The sequence below is a fragment of the Hippoglossus stenolepis genome, chromosome 13 (genome assembly GCF_022539355.2).
Source record: "Hippoglossus stenolepis isolate QCI-W04-F060 chromosome 13, HSTE1.2, whole genome shotgun sequence".
Classification (NCBI taxonomy): domain Eukaryota; kingdom Metazoa; phylum Chordata; class Actinopteri; order Pleuronectiformes; family Pleuronectidae; genus Hippoglossus; species Hippoglossus stenolepis.
Genome location: NC_061495.1, coordinates 15,717,666 through 15,736,391, shown reverse-complemented (window position 1 = coordinate 15,736,391; position 18,726 = coordinate 15,717,666). Strand labels below are relative to the sequence as shown.

The 18,726-nt window shown below is 40.7% G+C and overlaps 1 protein-coding gene across 5 annotated transcripts in view; it reads right to left on the bottom strand.

The window, feature by feature from the left end:
• Positions 1–18,726, bottom strand: part of myo16 (myosin XVI) — a 100,923-nt gene that overhangs the window by 54,746 nt on the left and 27,451 nt on the right. For all 5 annotated transcript variants that reach the window (XR_007034788.1, XM_047342580.1, XM_047342582.1 and 2 more), the window contains exons 3-8: positions 13,036–13,106; positions 12,502–12,645; positions 6,752–6,860; positions 4,608–4,732; positions 4,298–4,423; positions 1,284–1,359 (exon numbers count right to left, since the gene is read on the bottom strand). Coding sequence is in view for 4 of the 5 variants with exons in the window: in XM_047342580.1 (XP_047198536.1) it covers positions 1,284–1,359; positions 4,298–4,423; positions 4,608–4,732; positions 6,752–6,860; positions 12,502–12,645; positions 13,036–13,106 (651 nt within the window). In the remaining variant the exon portion in view is untranslated. The remainder of the gene's footprint in view (positions 1–1,283; positions 1,360–4,297; positions 4,424–4,607; positions 4,733–6,751; positions 6,861–12,501; positions 12,646–13,035; positions 13,107–18,726) is intronic.

Sequence of the window (18,726 nt, the reverse complement as noted above, 5' to 3'; positions counted from 1 at the left end):
TAAAGCATGCAGGAGGAAGGACATGATGTATTAATTCCACTGCGGAAATCGAAGAGTTTTTGTTGACAGCACATCAACACAAGCGTTGAAATCTCTTGAACTCTTGAATCTCTATGACTTTCTGAGTTGACATCTTCGACTGCGTCTTCTTCGTGAATGACACCTTTTTTTCATCCTCAAATATTTATTCATTTATTGTTCTCACTGTTGCATCTGTCGCATGTTTGAAATGTCATCAACATAACCACTATCTCAAAGTACATTTTCAGGACTTTTTCCGGCTGTATTCTCACTTGAACATCTTCCAGACATTTTACCGGGAGGCTGGCACGAAACGTTCCATACAATGTCGGGAGCAACTTACTCGGACATTTATGTTCTCATATACAGCCCCTCCGGAAAAATGTTTAGACTTTCGTGCATGTCTGAAAGCTTAGGAGTCACATTTGAGTCGCATCAGATTCCTTCAGAGTGAATAAAATATGTGTGGAAATCCTGCCACTTTCCATTTTCCTTTACAGATAGTCTTACAGAGGGAGAAAAAAACTCCACTAGTCCAAAAAAGAAGATCTATAAAAACATTATCACTGCACGAGCGGCTATCGTTTTCCAGATGGCAGATGTATTTTTGCTATTTGGATATCATTATTTATTCATGTCTTTCCTGATATTTGTTGTCTACAGGAAACCTAACCAGGAAAACAGGAACCTCTTAATCTGACATCCGTAAACACACATCTCCCACCAAAATGAATTGGTGCAAATTAGCTTAATTTAGACCTCCCCTGTCAGTCTTATATGCTTTCATTATTAAAGAAAATACAATACACACTCTTGGCCGATGTGCTACCTTTATGCCCACTAGCAAATGAATCCCACCAGCCCCTTATGATCACTGCTAACACCCACATTTAGTAAGTGCCCATGTGTATACAGGCAAGAGCAAGGAGTTAATGTTTCCATTCATTAAGAAATTAGTTTTCTCTTGGAGATAAACTCGGATGTGCACAGATAGGCTCATCAGAGACTGATTATGAGGGAGTCTCATTCACTGTGCACGCTGTGTTCCGGAGTGTGTGGGTATGAGTGTGTATGAGCGTGTTTTATATCATCCAAGTGATTATTTATGCATTTGCAAAGGCTCAGCTCAAGTCAAAATCCATTTTTCTGCATCTTTGCTTCATTACTTCCTCATCGCTAAAACACCCTCTCTCGTTTCGGCTGCAATATTTGTGCGTATGTGTGCACATGTGTATATTTGTGTGAATGTGTAAATGTGTTACCTGAGGGCTTGTCTTGGTTGCAGTTCAACAGAGTCGGGTTCGCCCCGTGTCTCAGGAGCTGGCTAACGATGCTTGTCTGTAAGTGAGGGAAGAAACACCCACATCCATTTTTTTTCAGATCCGAGAAAAATTCAAACATTTCCAATGCACTATTAACCAAAAACTACTTTTTATGTTTTTTTTGAATATCATTCTTTTTAAGGTCAGAGGAGTTAAGGTGGTTAAACCTGTATTTATTGCTACAGTGCAGATATATGAGTGTAAGATAGACTGTCAACCTGACCTAGAATTCCCACACTAAGCAGATAACATATACAGTGTAAGACAGACATGAAAGGGCTGCCCCAGACTGAGGAGATCCTTTAACAATGGGCCCATCTTCCATCAAACATCCCAGTCGAAGACCCCTGTAGTCATCCAGTCTCATTTCTGCACACGGTGACATGTGATGGCTGTCACCCCTGTCTTCTATTCTTCTGCCTCAGTTTCTCCTCTTCTCACACAGACTTTGGCATTCTGACTTTTGCTCCTTTCCCTCTCATTACTCCTTCATTTTCTAGTCTTTTTGCTCCGCCTCTTTTTCACCAACCCACTTCGCCTCTGTAGATTTACAGCTGTATTGAATCCAAGAAGTGTAGTGCACAGCGTGATTTGTGAGTACTGATCTGTGATGCGTTGACATATCTGAAGGGTCTTCTGCATCATTTTTTGGTATAATGTAAGATTGATGGCATGACTCAGGAGTTATCTCAGCAGCTCAATAAATATGAATGCGTCATTTCAAATGAATTTTGTTCGTTATGGGGAGTACTTCTACTTAAAGGTTTTCTGTGGCTCTGGAGGATATTTCTCAAGTCTTCATCACGTTATCTCAGTTTATCATAGCTGGGAATTGTAGGTTCCAATTGACTATAAATCAGGGTATCTTCTGTTTTAAGATAAACCTTTTCATATCAGTCAATATCCACAATTATCACTATCAATTAACCTTTTCTTTATAGCAGAGAATGACAAACACCTGATAAACAGCAAAACATCTGAAGCAGATCGATGTGTTTTACCTCCTCACTTACATAATGTATAAGCATAATGTTGTCAGATATTGGACTTTAGTTACATTGCCATTGATACAAATTATATTGTCATAATAAATGATACTGTTTTATTCCCGAGCTCTAAGTCACAGTTCAAACAGTTCAGGAAGTAGCAGAGTTTCTTTGTTCCACAGTAGAGTGATAAGACATCGTCTGCAGGACGGAGGAGCTTGACACACATTCAGCAGACTGGTTGACCCATACCGACAGCTGTTCACTCATGAGTCTACAGCATCTCTACTGCCCACAAACCCTGTCAGCTGCACTCACACCCTATAAATACTGACACCACGTAAGTAGCACCACAAGATCTGAACTCTTTAATGAGTCAAAGTTTACGCGGGGACCAAGAAAAGGTCATCATAATACAGGGATCGCTGGGGTCAAAGTAACCTCACCTAACCAAAGTAACTGAAGCTAATGTAGTTTTGTTTTGGTAAGGGATTAACATTAAAGTGCTTTAGAATATGTTACTGTTATACTAATCTTGTGGTTGCTCTATTGCCACAGCTTCCATGTGTACCTTCACTGAATTAATCCGATCCCTGAAGTGTTTAATTTGAACACCCGGTCACTTCTGTTTGAAAATCCAACACAGGACTATTTAAAAATTCTTTCCTCGGGAGACCACATCTTAAAAACCACTAACTCAGACAAGGGAAGCCAAGAGCCGGGGTCTAACTTATCTCGAGAGCGAGCAGGGAAGCTTAATTAGCTGCAGTAATAGGGTCATACATCTTCTTAAAGGGTCAGCATAGTACGTGTGCCACGCTGCAGAAGGGGTCTTTGGGTTTAACGTACCAGCTAGTGTGCCAGTTGCCAGCCAACAGCTTGCTTCTGCCTCATAGCAGCAAAAACATTTTAATTAATGGTACAAGTGATTTACTTGGCTGAATACATGTACACATCTTGAACCCCTAATATCCTGTGCAAGTGACGTGTCATTGTCAGAATAGTTATATGGGAAGGGTGGCAGGAGGTGAGTGTCAGGAGGACTCGTGGAGTAGTTGGTATGCAGGAGGCAAAGCACTGGCACCAGTAAAGAGTCGATGGCTGTGGTGATTTAGCACTGCAAGGGAAACCTAATCGATTCTACAATCCTCTAGACTGCCACTCTTAAGTCAAATGCACTTACATATTATAGACACTCACACACATAAACACAATAACACACACACACAGTCACACACATATATACAGAGTAATTGCATAGGCACAACGTCTGAAAAGCAAGCAAGGAGCCATAAGGAAGTTATAAGGGGAGTGCTGTCTGTTCTACTGATTAATTATCATCTGATCGACTAATAACTGGAAAGAAAACAACAGCAGCAGATTTGTATGGATGAAACAGAGAAAGGTTGTGAGGTAACAGAAGGGAAAAAATCATTTTTAAACACACATAAAAAGATGAATGAACCAAAGGAGTAGAGAGTGTCTCTAAATACCAAATTAATAAATGCCTCCTCTCGGCAGCCAAGCACACAGCCCAGAAATGTAATTAAATATCCAGTTGGGTCAGCAAGTTCTGAACGTGATCACTTCCCTTCCCTCATAGTTGGACCGCTTCCAAACCACCAGCTCCCATCGCTCCAACAACTCACCTCCCCCCTTCTGGAAATCAATCTCCTTCCCTCTAAGAAAGACCATTACATTGCTCATCTAAAATGCTGTAGCAAATGAATATGTAGTGCTGGTGTGTGCCAACAGTTTGACTATTTCAGATCAATAGGTCCAAAAAGAGCAGTTTATCAGAGAGTGTGCAGGATATCTTGGGGCAAGTTGCTCTGAGGAGCAATCCATCAATAATTTTCTCATTATTTAATTAATGACTGCAATCACATTGGATCAATACAGCTAGATGAGTTGAAATGAGGGGACTATGCTTCATTAAAGCCCAAAACATTCTGAGCTGTGATGTACCTGTCCATATTTAGCAGCCAGGTGAAGAGGGGTCCAAAAGTTGTCGTCAGCAGGATGAGGGTCCGCCCCACTCCCCAGCAACACAGACACCACCTCTCTGTAACCACTGGCACATGCTATGTGGAGCTGTAGAGAGAGAGAGAGAGAACACATTTGGAGGGAAATGTAAGCAGGCAGCCATCATTAATTGGTGGATATATATTCATATGTTGCATCCGGCCTGAAAGAGTCAAGAGAATAGAACAAACAGAAGACAGAAGGCGAGAGAGACAAACAAGGTCAACTGAGGAATACACAAGACCTTACTCACCAGAGTGACCCCCTCATCGTTGGGCTGGCTGAGGCTAACGCCTGTGGCTACAAGCTGTCTAACATCAGACAACATGGTGCTGGGTCTCTGTGTCTTCATGGCATGCATAGAGGACACATCCACACCTATGAAACACAAACAGTTAGCATGCTAATGCTTCAATATGCCTTTAGCTGTTACACAGAAAAAAATAGTTGGAAAAGTTTGGGTAATACTATGACATTATATATACTATAAATAAGTTAAAAGGCACTAATTAACATGTTATGTGTCATTTATTTAATCTGTACAAAACATGTCAAGTTGCTATTTTTGGCTGGGGGCAAATAAACAGGAAAAAGCTAAAACATTCCCAAAATTCCACACACCCCTTTAAAAGATTGTAAGGACTAACTAGATAAATGACATTTTCAAGAATAAGTTACATTGAGGAACAAGGATTCCCCAGATTCTACAGAAGTAGTGCAGTGTCCGTACAGCACTAACTGATGTTTAACAGGAAACCCCATCATGCAAAATAACAAAGCCATGCATATGAGGTGCGAAGCCATGGATCCGATGACACTTGAATAAAAATCAGAAGGTCATCCTACACTCAAACAGAGCCCCAATCTCTAAAGGCCACTGTAGCTTTTCTTGTGGGCTGACTCTGAAAGGGCATCTCAATCAAGAGCTATGCACTGCTCCATAGTCACATTAATACCATGGACCTGATTTCAGTTGCTGTAATAGTGTGAATTGATTATCAATCAATCTTTATTTCACTGGGATGAGCTCTGGGCCACTAACTAATGGGACTTTTCCAAATAGAGTGGTTGTATCAACTAATCAATAAGTTTATCTTTGCAAACACAAGTGCCTCAAGGTTTGTGCATATTTGAGACATGAGAATGTTATTCTCTTCAGTACCAATGCATGTAAGTATCAAGTATTACATGAAACATAAGCCACCAAGCAACAGCACTGAGAGGAAAAAAACAAATTCTCTTTCGCCTCCTCTATCCCTGATGTAGAGACACATGGACAGCATGTCTTTCCCACAACCACACAAATTTGATGGGGATAGAGAGCATGCAACCAAGTTGCTATAGCAACAGAGGTTGAGCGGGCCTGTGTGAGTAAGAGTGTGCTTCATGGTGGCAAAGCCCAGCGCACTGGGGGGGGGGTGGTATCAAGAAAGCTGAAGGTATGCAGGAGGATAGATATCACCACAGGGACTGGCACACCGAAGCAGAGAAAAGTCTCTAAACAAATGATGTGGTTAGCATTAGAGAGTGTGTTTAGGGGTGTGTGTGTGTGTGTGTGTGTGTGTGTGTGTGTGTGTGTGTGTGTGTGTGTGTGTGTGTGTGTGTGTGTGTGTGTGTGTGTGTGTGTGTGTGTGTGTGTGTGTGTTTGTAGGGTGGTCCAAGCTATGATGAGTTAGTTGTCTGTAGGGGCTCGCATTTGTCATGTGATCCTGTGAAGCCTCATGTGTGGCCGTTCACAGATGGATGTGGGAAGACCCTCCATCATTGTCTGTATCTGTTTCTGTCTAGCTTTGTCAGCACGATTCCAGTTACCTCCTTTCTGCTTGTCTCTCTATATTTCTCTGACACATTTCCCAGCCCTCCCTCTGTCATTCTATGCCTGTGCCTCTAACACTTTTGTCTCTGTGTGACTCCAACACTCCTCTGCCTTTAACTCTGTTATTTGCAGCTCGCACATTGACCTTCTCCCTTCTCTGTGGGCGACAAGTGCCCCGTTTGCAATCCACCATCATTAGGTTTGTGGGTGTCCTTCACTTTTACACATACACACGAAACACCTTCATTTTAACTGCAGAAATCACATTTTCAGTACTTTTTAAGCGTAGGCAATAAAAAACATTTACTTTTTCTCATTGCATTATGTCTATGCTAGTAGTGGCTAATGTAGATATTTGTCCTAAGCTAAGAGGATGAGAGGGAGTTCCGGTAAACTCTTGTTCTCTTTTTCCATTTTCAAATGTTTTGTCTTCAAAATAAACCAACTGATACTCGAGTGATACCGAGAGAAGATTGTTATGACCTGTAACCAGACTTTGACATGTAAACTTAGCAGAGATCCACTTAAAAAGAGCTCACGGTAAATATATCACTTTTAATAAGATGTGTGGTGAACTCTACCATTTTCCTCCAGGTGTTTTCTGAGGATGTAGCTGCTCTCTGTTCCCTCGGAGGCGTAGTCCAGAGGAATGTTTCCGTTGACGTCCTGCAGCATAACATTCACTCCGGCCTTCCAGACGCAGGGCAGGAAAAAAGAAAAGCAGAGAAGACACACGCAAACTGAGTTTTAGCTGGGCCCATTCATCAGACTTGATGATAAAGTAGAAACAATTATCTTGGCTTTCCAGAGACGCATCTCTAAGCAGATACATGGAGACATTAACAGACAATACATTGGAATAAAGAACTCATTAAATAACTGCATGGAGGGGGGTAGTGAAGAGCAAGGGCGTTGGTTACCATTACCTGGGATCATTGGGGGGACCGCATGTGTGCATGAGACAAGATTAATGTGGGTTTACTCAACAAGGACCCTGCCAAAGCATGAGATAACATGGGGGGACCTTCCCTCGGGGTCCTTTAATGACTGTTACTCTGACTACAGCACAGTCATTGGTCACAATGGTTATGATTGATTGCTTCTCTGTGGGGGAACTCTACTGCAGTTATTATTTCTTGCAGAGCTTTAGCCGTAGAGCAGAATTGTGTACAAGCCATGCAAAATCTACCTCAGTTACTGATGTGGACTTTATCCTGTCCTTCTCATTTTTATCATCAGGCAATAAAAGTAACCTACATTCTTTAAAGGGGCAATTGTCAGCATCCAGCTGTAAATCGCATCTTGTTCTTTGACTAAACCATAAAAAACAAGCCGGGGTAACGATCGTAGCTGGACCAAGTCTGATAACAGGGACAGAAGACTCTAAGTGAGGATCCTTATTGAATATTTACAGCTAATAGAATTCCAATGACCCAGTTGCAGTGCGGCAAAGAGATTTATGGCCGAGTCCTTAGGCAGCCGGAGAGCGAAGGGGTATGGAAAGTGAAAAAATGGAAGGAAAATGGGTTAAAATGCCAGGAGGGAGCCAGTTGAGGGATCAACACGAAAGTGGTTAACCTCAGTGCTCGAAAAACCAATCAGCAACACCACAAGGACACTGAGCCGCAAAACCTCAAAGCAACCTTACACTGTTTGATGCAGTGGACTAGGCAACTGGATTTTGTTTTTCACATATTCAGAGGAAATATTTTATAGGCAAGAAATGCCAAGCAATTACGACGTGATGAAGGCAGCATACAATGCTGTCAATTTGAGTTATCAGGGAATCTTTTCTGTTGAGGTTTGCAGTTTCATTGTGCGACCATCTGCGTCGTCTAGAGCCGATTTCCCTCACTTACGAGGGTTTATTAGGGGTTAACAAAGAGAATTAATTAACATTAACAACTATCTGCAGCTGCTTTGTGAATATTCATGAGAAAACTGGAGACCTTATCGCAATGTGGAGCACGGCTTGAGGAGCACGAGTAGAGGTGATGAGTGAGTCGGAGAGAGACAGCATAACATTATACCCCCTCTGCCTATCACCACACACACACACACACACATAAAAAACACACACTCCAACCTTGAATCCTCTCTATGCAACTCCTGCCAAATTTGAACCACCATTTATGCACTTTTGATTTGTGCTTTACCCCCTGATCAAATCACCTCATAAACCTGAAGGCTCCTCTCAGGGTGCATCTGCTAATGTGAGAGCTTTTGTGCGTGCGTGTGTGTCGTGGAATAGATGTGTGCCAACCCAGACGATTCACTTCAAGGTCCAGTAAAAGTCAATAGGAGTCTGGCTGGATAAAGTTGTGAGCTGACTGAAACATACATCCTGCTCCGTCACTCTCACCACGGACCAATTTCACTCGCAGCTGCACAAGAACCAGCTGGACAAAACTCAAAACGTATTTAGTGCTGTGAGAATTGTTTTGTAAAAATGTGAACTATGAATACAGTCTAATTTTGCATTCCACCCTGGGATGTAATTTGGTGACAGCCTGGTAGAAATAGATGTCATTATCCTCCAGTGACATTGTTGAACATAACAATCCACTGTGAAAATGTGCTAAATAAATGTAGAAATGTTATGCTTGCTCTCCTGAGCCTTGTTAAATACAATCTGACAATAACAGAAAACTGTGACTACAGAAATAATTCATTCAAGAGTTCCTTGTGTGCCACACAAAGCTCCACCACCAACAGACACGCATGTATTACGCCGAGGTAAGCATGATATGATGTGTAGGCAATTGATCAGGGGACATAAATCATGTGTGTGAGCTCACATGATAAGTGATGACAGATATAAACGAGTTAGTGCTGGCTGCCAGCCATGCAGGATACAAGGGGGTTAACAAGTTGACTTCTGACCCAGACGCACTCCCCGCCACAATATGATGGATCCACTGTGGACATCCCAGAGATGGAAATCTGTTAACACCATGCTGCCCGTGGATCATAATGGCAATTGTTATACGCAGTGACTGCCACAGAATCAATAAAAACAACAAGCTGTGTGCGGAAAGCAGTCCCAGAGGCAGTTAGTGCTGAGCTGGACACCGTCATGCAGTGGACAGGTACCCAACACAGAGAGTCCCCACACACGTTTTTTCAAAGATCTATTCTCCTGTGCATCTATTATATCTCAGATCATTTAACTTTCTGCAATCGCATGTGTGTGAAGGTTCAAAATAACCCCATATCACCCTCTAACAAAATTTTTGTTTCACATTGACGATTTTACAGATACTGATACAGGACAATGTATTCATATCATTTCTACAGATAAAGTGCATCAACTTAAATATCAGTAGTCTGTTAGTAATACTTGCATTTCCTTTTTTGTATGTAAGTGTGTATTATTTGATGGTTGTTGTCTTTTTTCTGAATTGGTTTTATGCCTGTTTGTGTTTATACAAGTCGTTTATATTGATTACGATACTTGATATATGGGGTAGGGATATATATATATATATATATTTATATATAGGATATATTTATATATTTATTTATCAAGGATATAAATGGTGTTTAGTAATAAAAGGTTATTACCAGACTATTTTCTTTTTGTTTTGTATTTCTTGCAGTAGTTGTATGTGTCTGTGAAAAATAAAAAAATGCATTTGCTGAAAATTTAGATCCATAAATTACTTAAAAAATGCTACATGTGTGTGTAACAGTTGCTTGTTTAACCATTATCATGTTTTAAGGAGCGAGGGCTACATTATCAGCAGTTACACCACCCCCCACAAAAAAAAAATCTACTGGGATGAAGTGGAGTTCAGCTCTGCCAGGGGCTTGCTGGTAATCGTTTGACTTCAAACAACTCAGAGTTCAGAAGTTTTAAACTCATAATTTACAAGAACGGAAAGTGGGTCAATTCTGCAACTACAAACCCCGACGGGTTGTGAACTTTACGAAGGAGCAGAACCTGTTTCCAGTCCATCACATGACTACATAGGTACATATTCAGCTGCACAAGTTAGAAGTCATTATTTCCTGTGGAGCTACGCTATGTCAGAAAAAAAGAGGAAAGACAACCATCAGTTATTAAATAGTTGAAGTGCAGTAGTGGTTAACAATTTAAGAGATCAGAATTCTTCTTATGTTCTCCAAGAGTCCAGATATTCAACACTGTGTCAACAACTCACTCTGGCAGATACTGAAGCAAAATGAGGGCAAGTCTGTAACTCACCCTAATCACTTACCACATGCTTTTTGGGATTTCACAAGAAATTAAATTGGAAAGAAATAATTGAGCCACTGGAAGAAATATGATTTGATAAGTATCCTGTGGGCTGTGGTTTGAATAGAGGGCCATTTCAGATATAACAGATGGAGATCATGAACCTCTATTAAAGCATCCTGATGCATGTACATGTATTAAATACTGGAAATGTAAATAGAGTTCCATCTGGTTTTGTTTAATAATCACTAACTGTTTTCACGCCCCAATTATATTATACTGATAGTGTAAGATTTTTGTGTAATTATTTACTAAGACTACACACCCTGTCATGTTGTTATTTTCTATAAGTGACAAGCCGCTGTGTCTCTGCTCCTCCAGTTAATCCTGCCAGAGTCGCAGTGATGAATATTAACCACAGCTAGAGCTAGGAATAGGTTTAGGAATGAGTTTGGAAATGGGCTGGGAATGAGAGTGTTTAGAAATGGCTTACTCGCTCTCCTGCTGTTTGGAGGCAGGAGATAAGAGAATTAACATTACTGCCAATCCGGACACAGCGCGACAATGCACCCAGACTTCTCACCAGCCCCTCTACTTTCCCCACAAGATGAGCTTGGTAACATCTCTGTCAGCAGAAAACCACTCTGCTTCTCTGAGTAGGAACTGGAGATGGGAAATCAGGGACAGAAAAGCAGAGAGTGAGGGAAGGGGAAACGGAGTTAGAGATGGTGGAATAGGACATAATAGATTAGTATATATTTGCAGGACTATTCCTTCCTGTGCCAATCAAAGATAAGGCTGCGGGGGTGGGGGGGGACCATTGACCATTGCATCTCTATTGGAAATAAGTCATGTCTGAAGCTATTTTTACCCTGGCAGACAAGAAGAGCCTTGGGCTCTCCTTTCAGAACAAGCTGATTGGACCAGGAAAAGAACTACAAGTGTTTGCCATACCCGAAAGAAAAAACAATGCACAATTCTAGAAATTAAAGACACTTGAAGTTTTCTATCTTAATTGTCTGCTCTCCTCAAAAACAATGATGATGTAGATGACAGCACAAATAAGTTATTTGTATTAAAGGACATTCATACTGTGACAGTTGAAAAATGTTGTTAACATTTTTACAGAGTTGAATCTGATGTTTTGAATTTCTTAAAAACATTATCTTGGCTCCTAACCCCCTACTCTCTTTCAACAGAGGTATGTTCTAGTTTTGTTGTGAACTCGAGGCAAAAGTTTGAAATAATTGTGATATTGATTTGAGGTCATATCGCCCAGCCCCAGTTTACTGCAAAAATTGCATTCGGCATATCTATATTACACCCTGCTCTACAAGCTGCAGTCTGCATGAATGTTTGGAGGAAATATTGCAAACTCTTAATGCACACAGTACATGGATCCAATAGTGACGTAGCCAGCACAGGCTGACAGATTCACTCTGCACACCCTTTGCCTGGCAGCTCTTCAAACATATCCATTCCTCACAGGAACATCCCTTTCCTGCCCTGCAGACAGGCAGCCGGCAGTCACCCAGGACCCAATCAACAGAACCAGACTGTGCAGGACTAGACCAAGCTCCAGACTGCAGTCAACCCTCCCTAGGTCTAATCAACACCAGCAGAGTGGACCCAGCCCACTGAGCGATTGGGCTGGATGTGCATACCCTCCCCTGCAGCTGGCAAGGCTCTCATTATGGACCTAATCAGTAAAACCGCAGCTCTTGTCAAGACATTCTCCACAGAATGGGCTCTCTCTTTTAATATCATGCTAATACCAAATATCTAAGCACTGTCATTTTCAGTGATTCAGCTGGGTTTGTAAGAGAAAAGCAAAGTCGCATTTTAGACCTTTGGTAATCCAAAACCCGTCATCAATGGAATATGCTCCACTTGGACAGAAAATTATGGATGACTAATGTGAATAGAGCCCCTGGTTCAGAGCTAATTCAAAATATGAAGCTTGCATGCCAAGCCATTCCAAAACACTAATCTAAACACGCTTGGGATTGCAAAGATCAACAAGAAAATTATACTAACCACATCCAAAAAGTACATTCATGCCATGACTGTGTGGTACTGTATAAATTAGCCACCCCAAAATACTTGATGCCCGTGTGTGCATGTGTTTCTCACCAGCAGTAGCAATAGCACGACATCCGCATGGTCACAAACAGACGCTACATGCAGGGCTGTCCACAGGTCCTCGTCCTGCAGGTTGAAGTTCAGGCCTCGCTCAATCAGAAGCTCTGCCACGAAGACATTGTCATGGCGAGCACACTGCAAAGGGCAGGGACAGTAGATTTCCTTAATATTAGTTTGCAGAAATGTATATTTTCTGATGCATTGCAAACAGTAAATAGCACACATGAGTGGTCCAATGCATAATAAAAAATAAATGTGGAATATATAATGTGCAGCAATTGAATTATTACATTCTTGTATTGGTACAGGGTTGCCTTGAGTGCACACATTTACAAAATAAAGGCACAAAGAATGGTTATTGGTATACCGCTGTGTGAGAAGAATGACAACCTCTCTCTTCCTGATATTATTTGCAGCATAATGTCAACACACTCTCAGCGCAAAGTAATGTGTATCTTTTTCTTTTAGCATATATACAGGACTTTCTTACATTCAGTGATCACTATCTGATCAGTTGTAACTTACCAAGTGTAGCAAGGATCCCCCAGAAGCAATAGGAGTGCTGGGGTCTGCTCCTTCCTTCAGGAGACGCAACACTGCAAAGGAATAAACATCTGTATGTCAACACCTGCAGTGTGTGAACACAGACGTGACACTAAGGCCATGAAAAACAGACACATACAAACAAGCATATATAGCACGCATACTGATCTGTGACACTCCCTGTCAAAACCAATAGATGTGAAGTGTCCTTTAAATGTCCTTGATGCATCAGTACAGCTAAGTGTTACGGAGGGTGTGTGTGCGTGTGTGTTAGCTCCTTGTTTCAGCAGCAGGTCACAAACCCTCTGGGTTACACAGATTCACATCACACCCTTTGAGCTTCAGTGAGCCACACAACCCACTCACACACTGACACGGATCTACTGAAGAAAACACAGAGTAGTAAACGGTACAAGATCACAGTGATTATACCAAACCACAGACAGATTGTTTAATACAACATGTATGAAAAATAAAACAGGGCACAGCTGGAGACAGGGGGAGAAGGAGAAAGGGAGTGTACTGGAGTGTTTGACAGATAAATAGAGTGGGCTGGACAGAGGGAGGGAGGTGGAGTGCTATGGTGTGGACATATGCGATTTCAATAACAGCCTCACATGAATACTGACTAAACCCTGTTTGACCATGTACAGAAAAAAACAACAACAATGTCACGCTATCCAACTAGAGACACACTCGAGTTTTTACCCAATGGCTCTGAAGATAGTAACCATGGCAATGAGCATGGTGATATTTTCCAATTAATGAACCGTGTTGATGACCCCCAAGAGGTAATTTCACTGAAAGGGTTATTATCTAGGCAGACATGCTTAAATAAGCACACACACACACACACACACACACACACACACACACACACACACACACACACACACAGGTATAACACATCACAATACTCACTAATTAAATGAAACAAAATCACAATATTGCCTCAGACACTAGTATATATTCAAATGATCACCTCTTTGACACAGTCTCAATAATAACTGAATGTGTGCGTCTCTATTTATGGCTCTAACCTCCATTAACAGGCTTCAGATGATAAACTGACCTCTCTCCACAGGCCAACTCCCAAACTCTCTGCTTCATGAGCACATACTCATGAGCATAATTTAATTTATTAGGAACATCAGGGTCAAACTTATCAGTTATACAGCAGCTCAGCAATACACCTGACCTTTTAATATTCTGTTTTTGCTGAAACAGCACAAAAGCACAAGAAAAACATGGCTCATGTACAAATTGACACACATGCACTGACACCCATACCCCCCACATGTCCATACACAACAGGAAATAATATATTAAGCATGTAACTGATGTTTGTTTCATCATTTAGTTATTTAACAGGACATTCAAATATTTATCAAGAACATTTTTTTAATGGTTTAAGTTTTCTAAATGGCAGGATTTATTTTTCAGGAGATATTACTATTAATACTGGCACAGTGAGAACTTGTGAGTTGCAGCAGCCAAAGGTGATCAAGTCACAAAGAAATGAATAAAACTGAGCAATGGATTGTCATACTAAAGAAAACGTAACCGGCAAATGTTAATTATTTCAATTTGAGAAATTAATAAAAAAGTCTATGCATTGATTTGTTCATTTTCTTTCAGTTGACTAATCATTTAACCATCTTAGAAGTTCTGTGCATGTTCCCAAATCAGACAGGCCCAACATACACTGTACACAGACGGTCTTTCCAGTCCTCTAATGGCCTTCAGTGCTTAATGGTCTTCAAATGGTTGTTGAGAAACAAACTGACCAACATTAGAGTCAATGAGCACAATTATCTCCCGACTCCTCAAAACACTGCAGGGGCTCAGGACTCTAAACCAACAATTAATGCACATGTAATGCTTAAGTAGTTGCTAGGGAATAGAGGATGCTCTCGCCTTCTTGTCTACCAGACGGTATCTGACAGGGCTGCTCATTACCTCCACTAAGGATATTTTCATTGCCAATTGTTTGTCTGTCTATTAGCAGGATTACACATAAATTACTGAACTGATCTCCATACAATTTCCTGGAGGGTTGAAACATGAGCCACAGAGACAAACATTACATTTTTGGAGTCCAGGACTTTTATTTGTTATCTTCTTTTAGAGAATTTTTAAAGCATGGATAGTGTGATATAATTTGCCTATAAACAAAAACAGATTACTGTACGATTTGAAGTTTGGCAATTGCCAGCGGTGAGGACTTTGAGTCTGTGTAAAACTGCCAATCTTTTACAGACAGTGTTAGTTGTATGGCACATTAATGACTGTGTCTAAATAGGGGCAAAAGGTCAAGAGCGATATATTGACCCTCAGGCTGCAATAAAAAAGCAGTATGGCAGTATGAACAACAGGAATCAATACTACTGTTGTACCATTGGCAGTTGGATCACGACCAACCACTGTAAGCCACTGCATCAATTTAGTATTTGTTTTGGATGTAAGTGTACCAGAAATATCAGGTATAAATACCAAACTACTTTCCTTTAAGTGATCTCTTCTAAGCGTGAATCTGCTTTCAGTAAATCCAATTCGTGTATCGGTTAAAGGGATTGTACCAACAGAGACAAACAGCCTAATGTCAGCATCAGAATGGATACAGATGGTTATCTTGACTTTAAGCACTAAAGCTACTGAAAATGGCGAAATGTGCATTTAGTTATCCAGGGGATTTCCAGCTGTGCACATTCATTTTATTCAGTGGTGTATTAGAGACAGTAATATTATATAGCACATGGGAAAAGCCTTTACATTGGTTAAGGTGACTGTTCAGAGGTAGAAGGTTTACAGTAAAGAATGACCACGTTTACCTGTGTTGTAATTTAGCTGAAAGGGAAAAGCAACCCCGGTCATCATAAAGATTTATATCCAGAGTGATTTACACAGGCACAGAAGAACAAATATATGTTTGTCCCACAGCAACCACAGTCGTTTTGTCTTTATGGGAAATCTTTATATGTCAGTTTGTGTTTGATTATATGCTGTGTTTACAGTATGTGTGTGTGCATACGTGTGCTTGCTCCGCCATCGTAAGGTCGATGGTAGGGAAAAGGAGAGTGGGCACGAGGCAAAGTCGGCTGTCATTTTGTGGAAAATTACAAAACAGCTGTTTGACACATATGTGGAGTTACCATGGCAACCAGCTAGGAACTGGTATAAAGAGTAGAAGAGGCAGAACCAGAGAGGATGTGGGGAAATCCTAAATAAGGTAAATGCATGCTAAATGTTACCTGGAGGCCCTACTGACGATGTATCCAGACAAACCCCCCCACCCTTGTGACCTGGTAAGCCCACTATTCGTGTGAAATAAATGTTCTCAGACCTTATTTTACTTCCTTCCTATGCTAAGAAACGCCACGACAAACCTCCACAGCAAGTCGTGCCAGTGACAACAAGACAATTCTTATTTGAACTTGAACTGCTTGCAGTCGATATGATGCACACGCTGAACGAGCAGGTTCTTTAGATAAGGCACAAGTATGCACTTTTCTTCGCTCTCTTTTCAATTCTACTCTTCTTTATCTTACAGGCCCATGATATTCCATGCATTTGATACAATCCCTGTAATCCAGCTTCCATAATATGCCACTTACAGATGAATTGCCAATTTTCTTCATCTACCAACCACACATATTCTCCCCCTGTGTGCAGCATCATTCCTTGGCAGCCCCATATGAGATTCTGTTCAAATCCCTCAGCGTTATAAATGCCTCTGTCTCGTTTGTCCTTATCACGCAGTCATAGCCACAAGAGGGACCGTCTTACCTCACTGCCCCATGTTTCTGAAATGAGCTTTGACATGTTTCCTGTGTTGAAAATAAAGGTACTGTACAGTTTTCCAATAATGTTTAACTCTAAATGCAGATTATCTTATGATGAGTTATATGGGACGGATCGGGAATCCCCAGTCTACTTATTCAGTGACAAGATGATTTAATGTATTTCAGGTGTTAAAAGTCGATATTACAATGCCATAAATTTACAGCAAATACCCCAGGGTGTAAATGCATTTTCCCATATCATGCCAAGCATTTCAAATGACTAATCTGCAACCACTATCATATTGTTGGTTCGCTGTTTAATCTCATCATTTTGTAAATAGCCTCATGATAAAGACAAATAAATATACTAAGACAAAATTAGGTCCTCTCTATGCTTCCCTTTATTTGCAAATTAGTACTTGTGAAATCTCCTGAGCAAATCGAGCACAGATTGACTAGGAAAGTGTAATTGCTTATTTGTGAGCAGTGGCGAGAAACACTACAGGGAGTCAAATCAAGTGAATGTGTTTTAATCAGTTTATGGGCTGATGATATTTAGGAAATAAGTGTCTTATCTCAAAACTCGAACAAAGAAGTAATAGAATGTAAACCTCTGTAAGAAAAATAGTGCACATAATATATTTTTCCAGAGGGGCTGTATGTGTGAGAACAAAATGTCCGATCCAGACATTTTCCTACCAGTTTCTCAAAAGGGATGGATTAAAAACTCGGAAAACAAACAAAAGGAAGACACATATTTAAGGATGAAAATGAATGAGGAAGATGCCGAACAGATGGCAACTTGAAAAAACAATGAGATTTTAGAGCTTTGGGTGAAAAGGACCAAAACTGGTTTTGATGTGCTGTAAATAGAAATACGTGATTTCCACAGTGGAATTTATACGTCATGTCCTGCCTCCCACATTTTCCTGTTTTTATGAATGCTTCTGACCTGCACAGTCTCCTGCTGCATTCTTCACATGCAGGAGGGCAAACTCATGTCTGAAAAAAGGCTTTATATTAACCTCTAAGCCTGAACCCCTAGCAACAATGATGAGTCATCAAGTGAACCAAAGGTTTAATATCAGGCGCCCAGATTAACGCCACTGCCAGTGAAAACTTTCAATATGCTGCCTGATGATGCAGTTGACATAAAAAGAGATCCCTGCCGTATTAAGCTGAAGGTTGTACGTTTTTTAAAATTGGATTCCAGTGAAATCCCAACATCCTTCTTTACCGACTCTGAGGGCCTAGACCCCGTTCTGTCAAAAATATGACAGGTGTTTGACATGAGCTTTTAGTCCCAGCACAGTCTACTGCAAAAAAATTGCAATGTATTCCACTAACATCCACATTCATCTCATCTTATATATATATATATATATATAATCTCAGTGGCTAGTTTTAACAGTGTGACATGTTCCCTCCACTGAACAAGACACTTGAGAGTTGGGTCTATGAGATGTGGTGATGGCAGGCTGACTGATTATTATAAGACATGCAGCCTAATGTCTGCAGTTTCCTACTACAGCACTACTTCTCTGGGTGGTACATTGATTTTCAGCTTCAGCTGCAGTGATGTCCAGCACATCCATCACAATTAAGAACGTGTGTCTGGAGAATATGATTTCTTTTGACAAGACACACAACCTATTCAAGAAAAAAGAGAAAGATACATTTAAATGTATGTCATATTAAACTGCATGAACATGTCTTTGCTTGAGATTGAGTAAAATGAAATTGATCTAAATCTACTGTTTCATCATTAAAATATCGATCTGTGTTCAATACTGAGGACTGAGAAAGACTGAGAGCAGCAGTGCCACGATGTAGTAGAATTCATCTAATTTAAGAGGTATTTAGGGGCTAGATTCGACTGGACAAAGGCCTG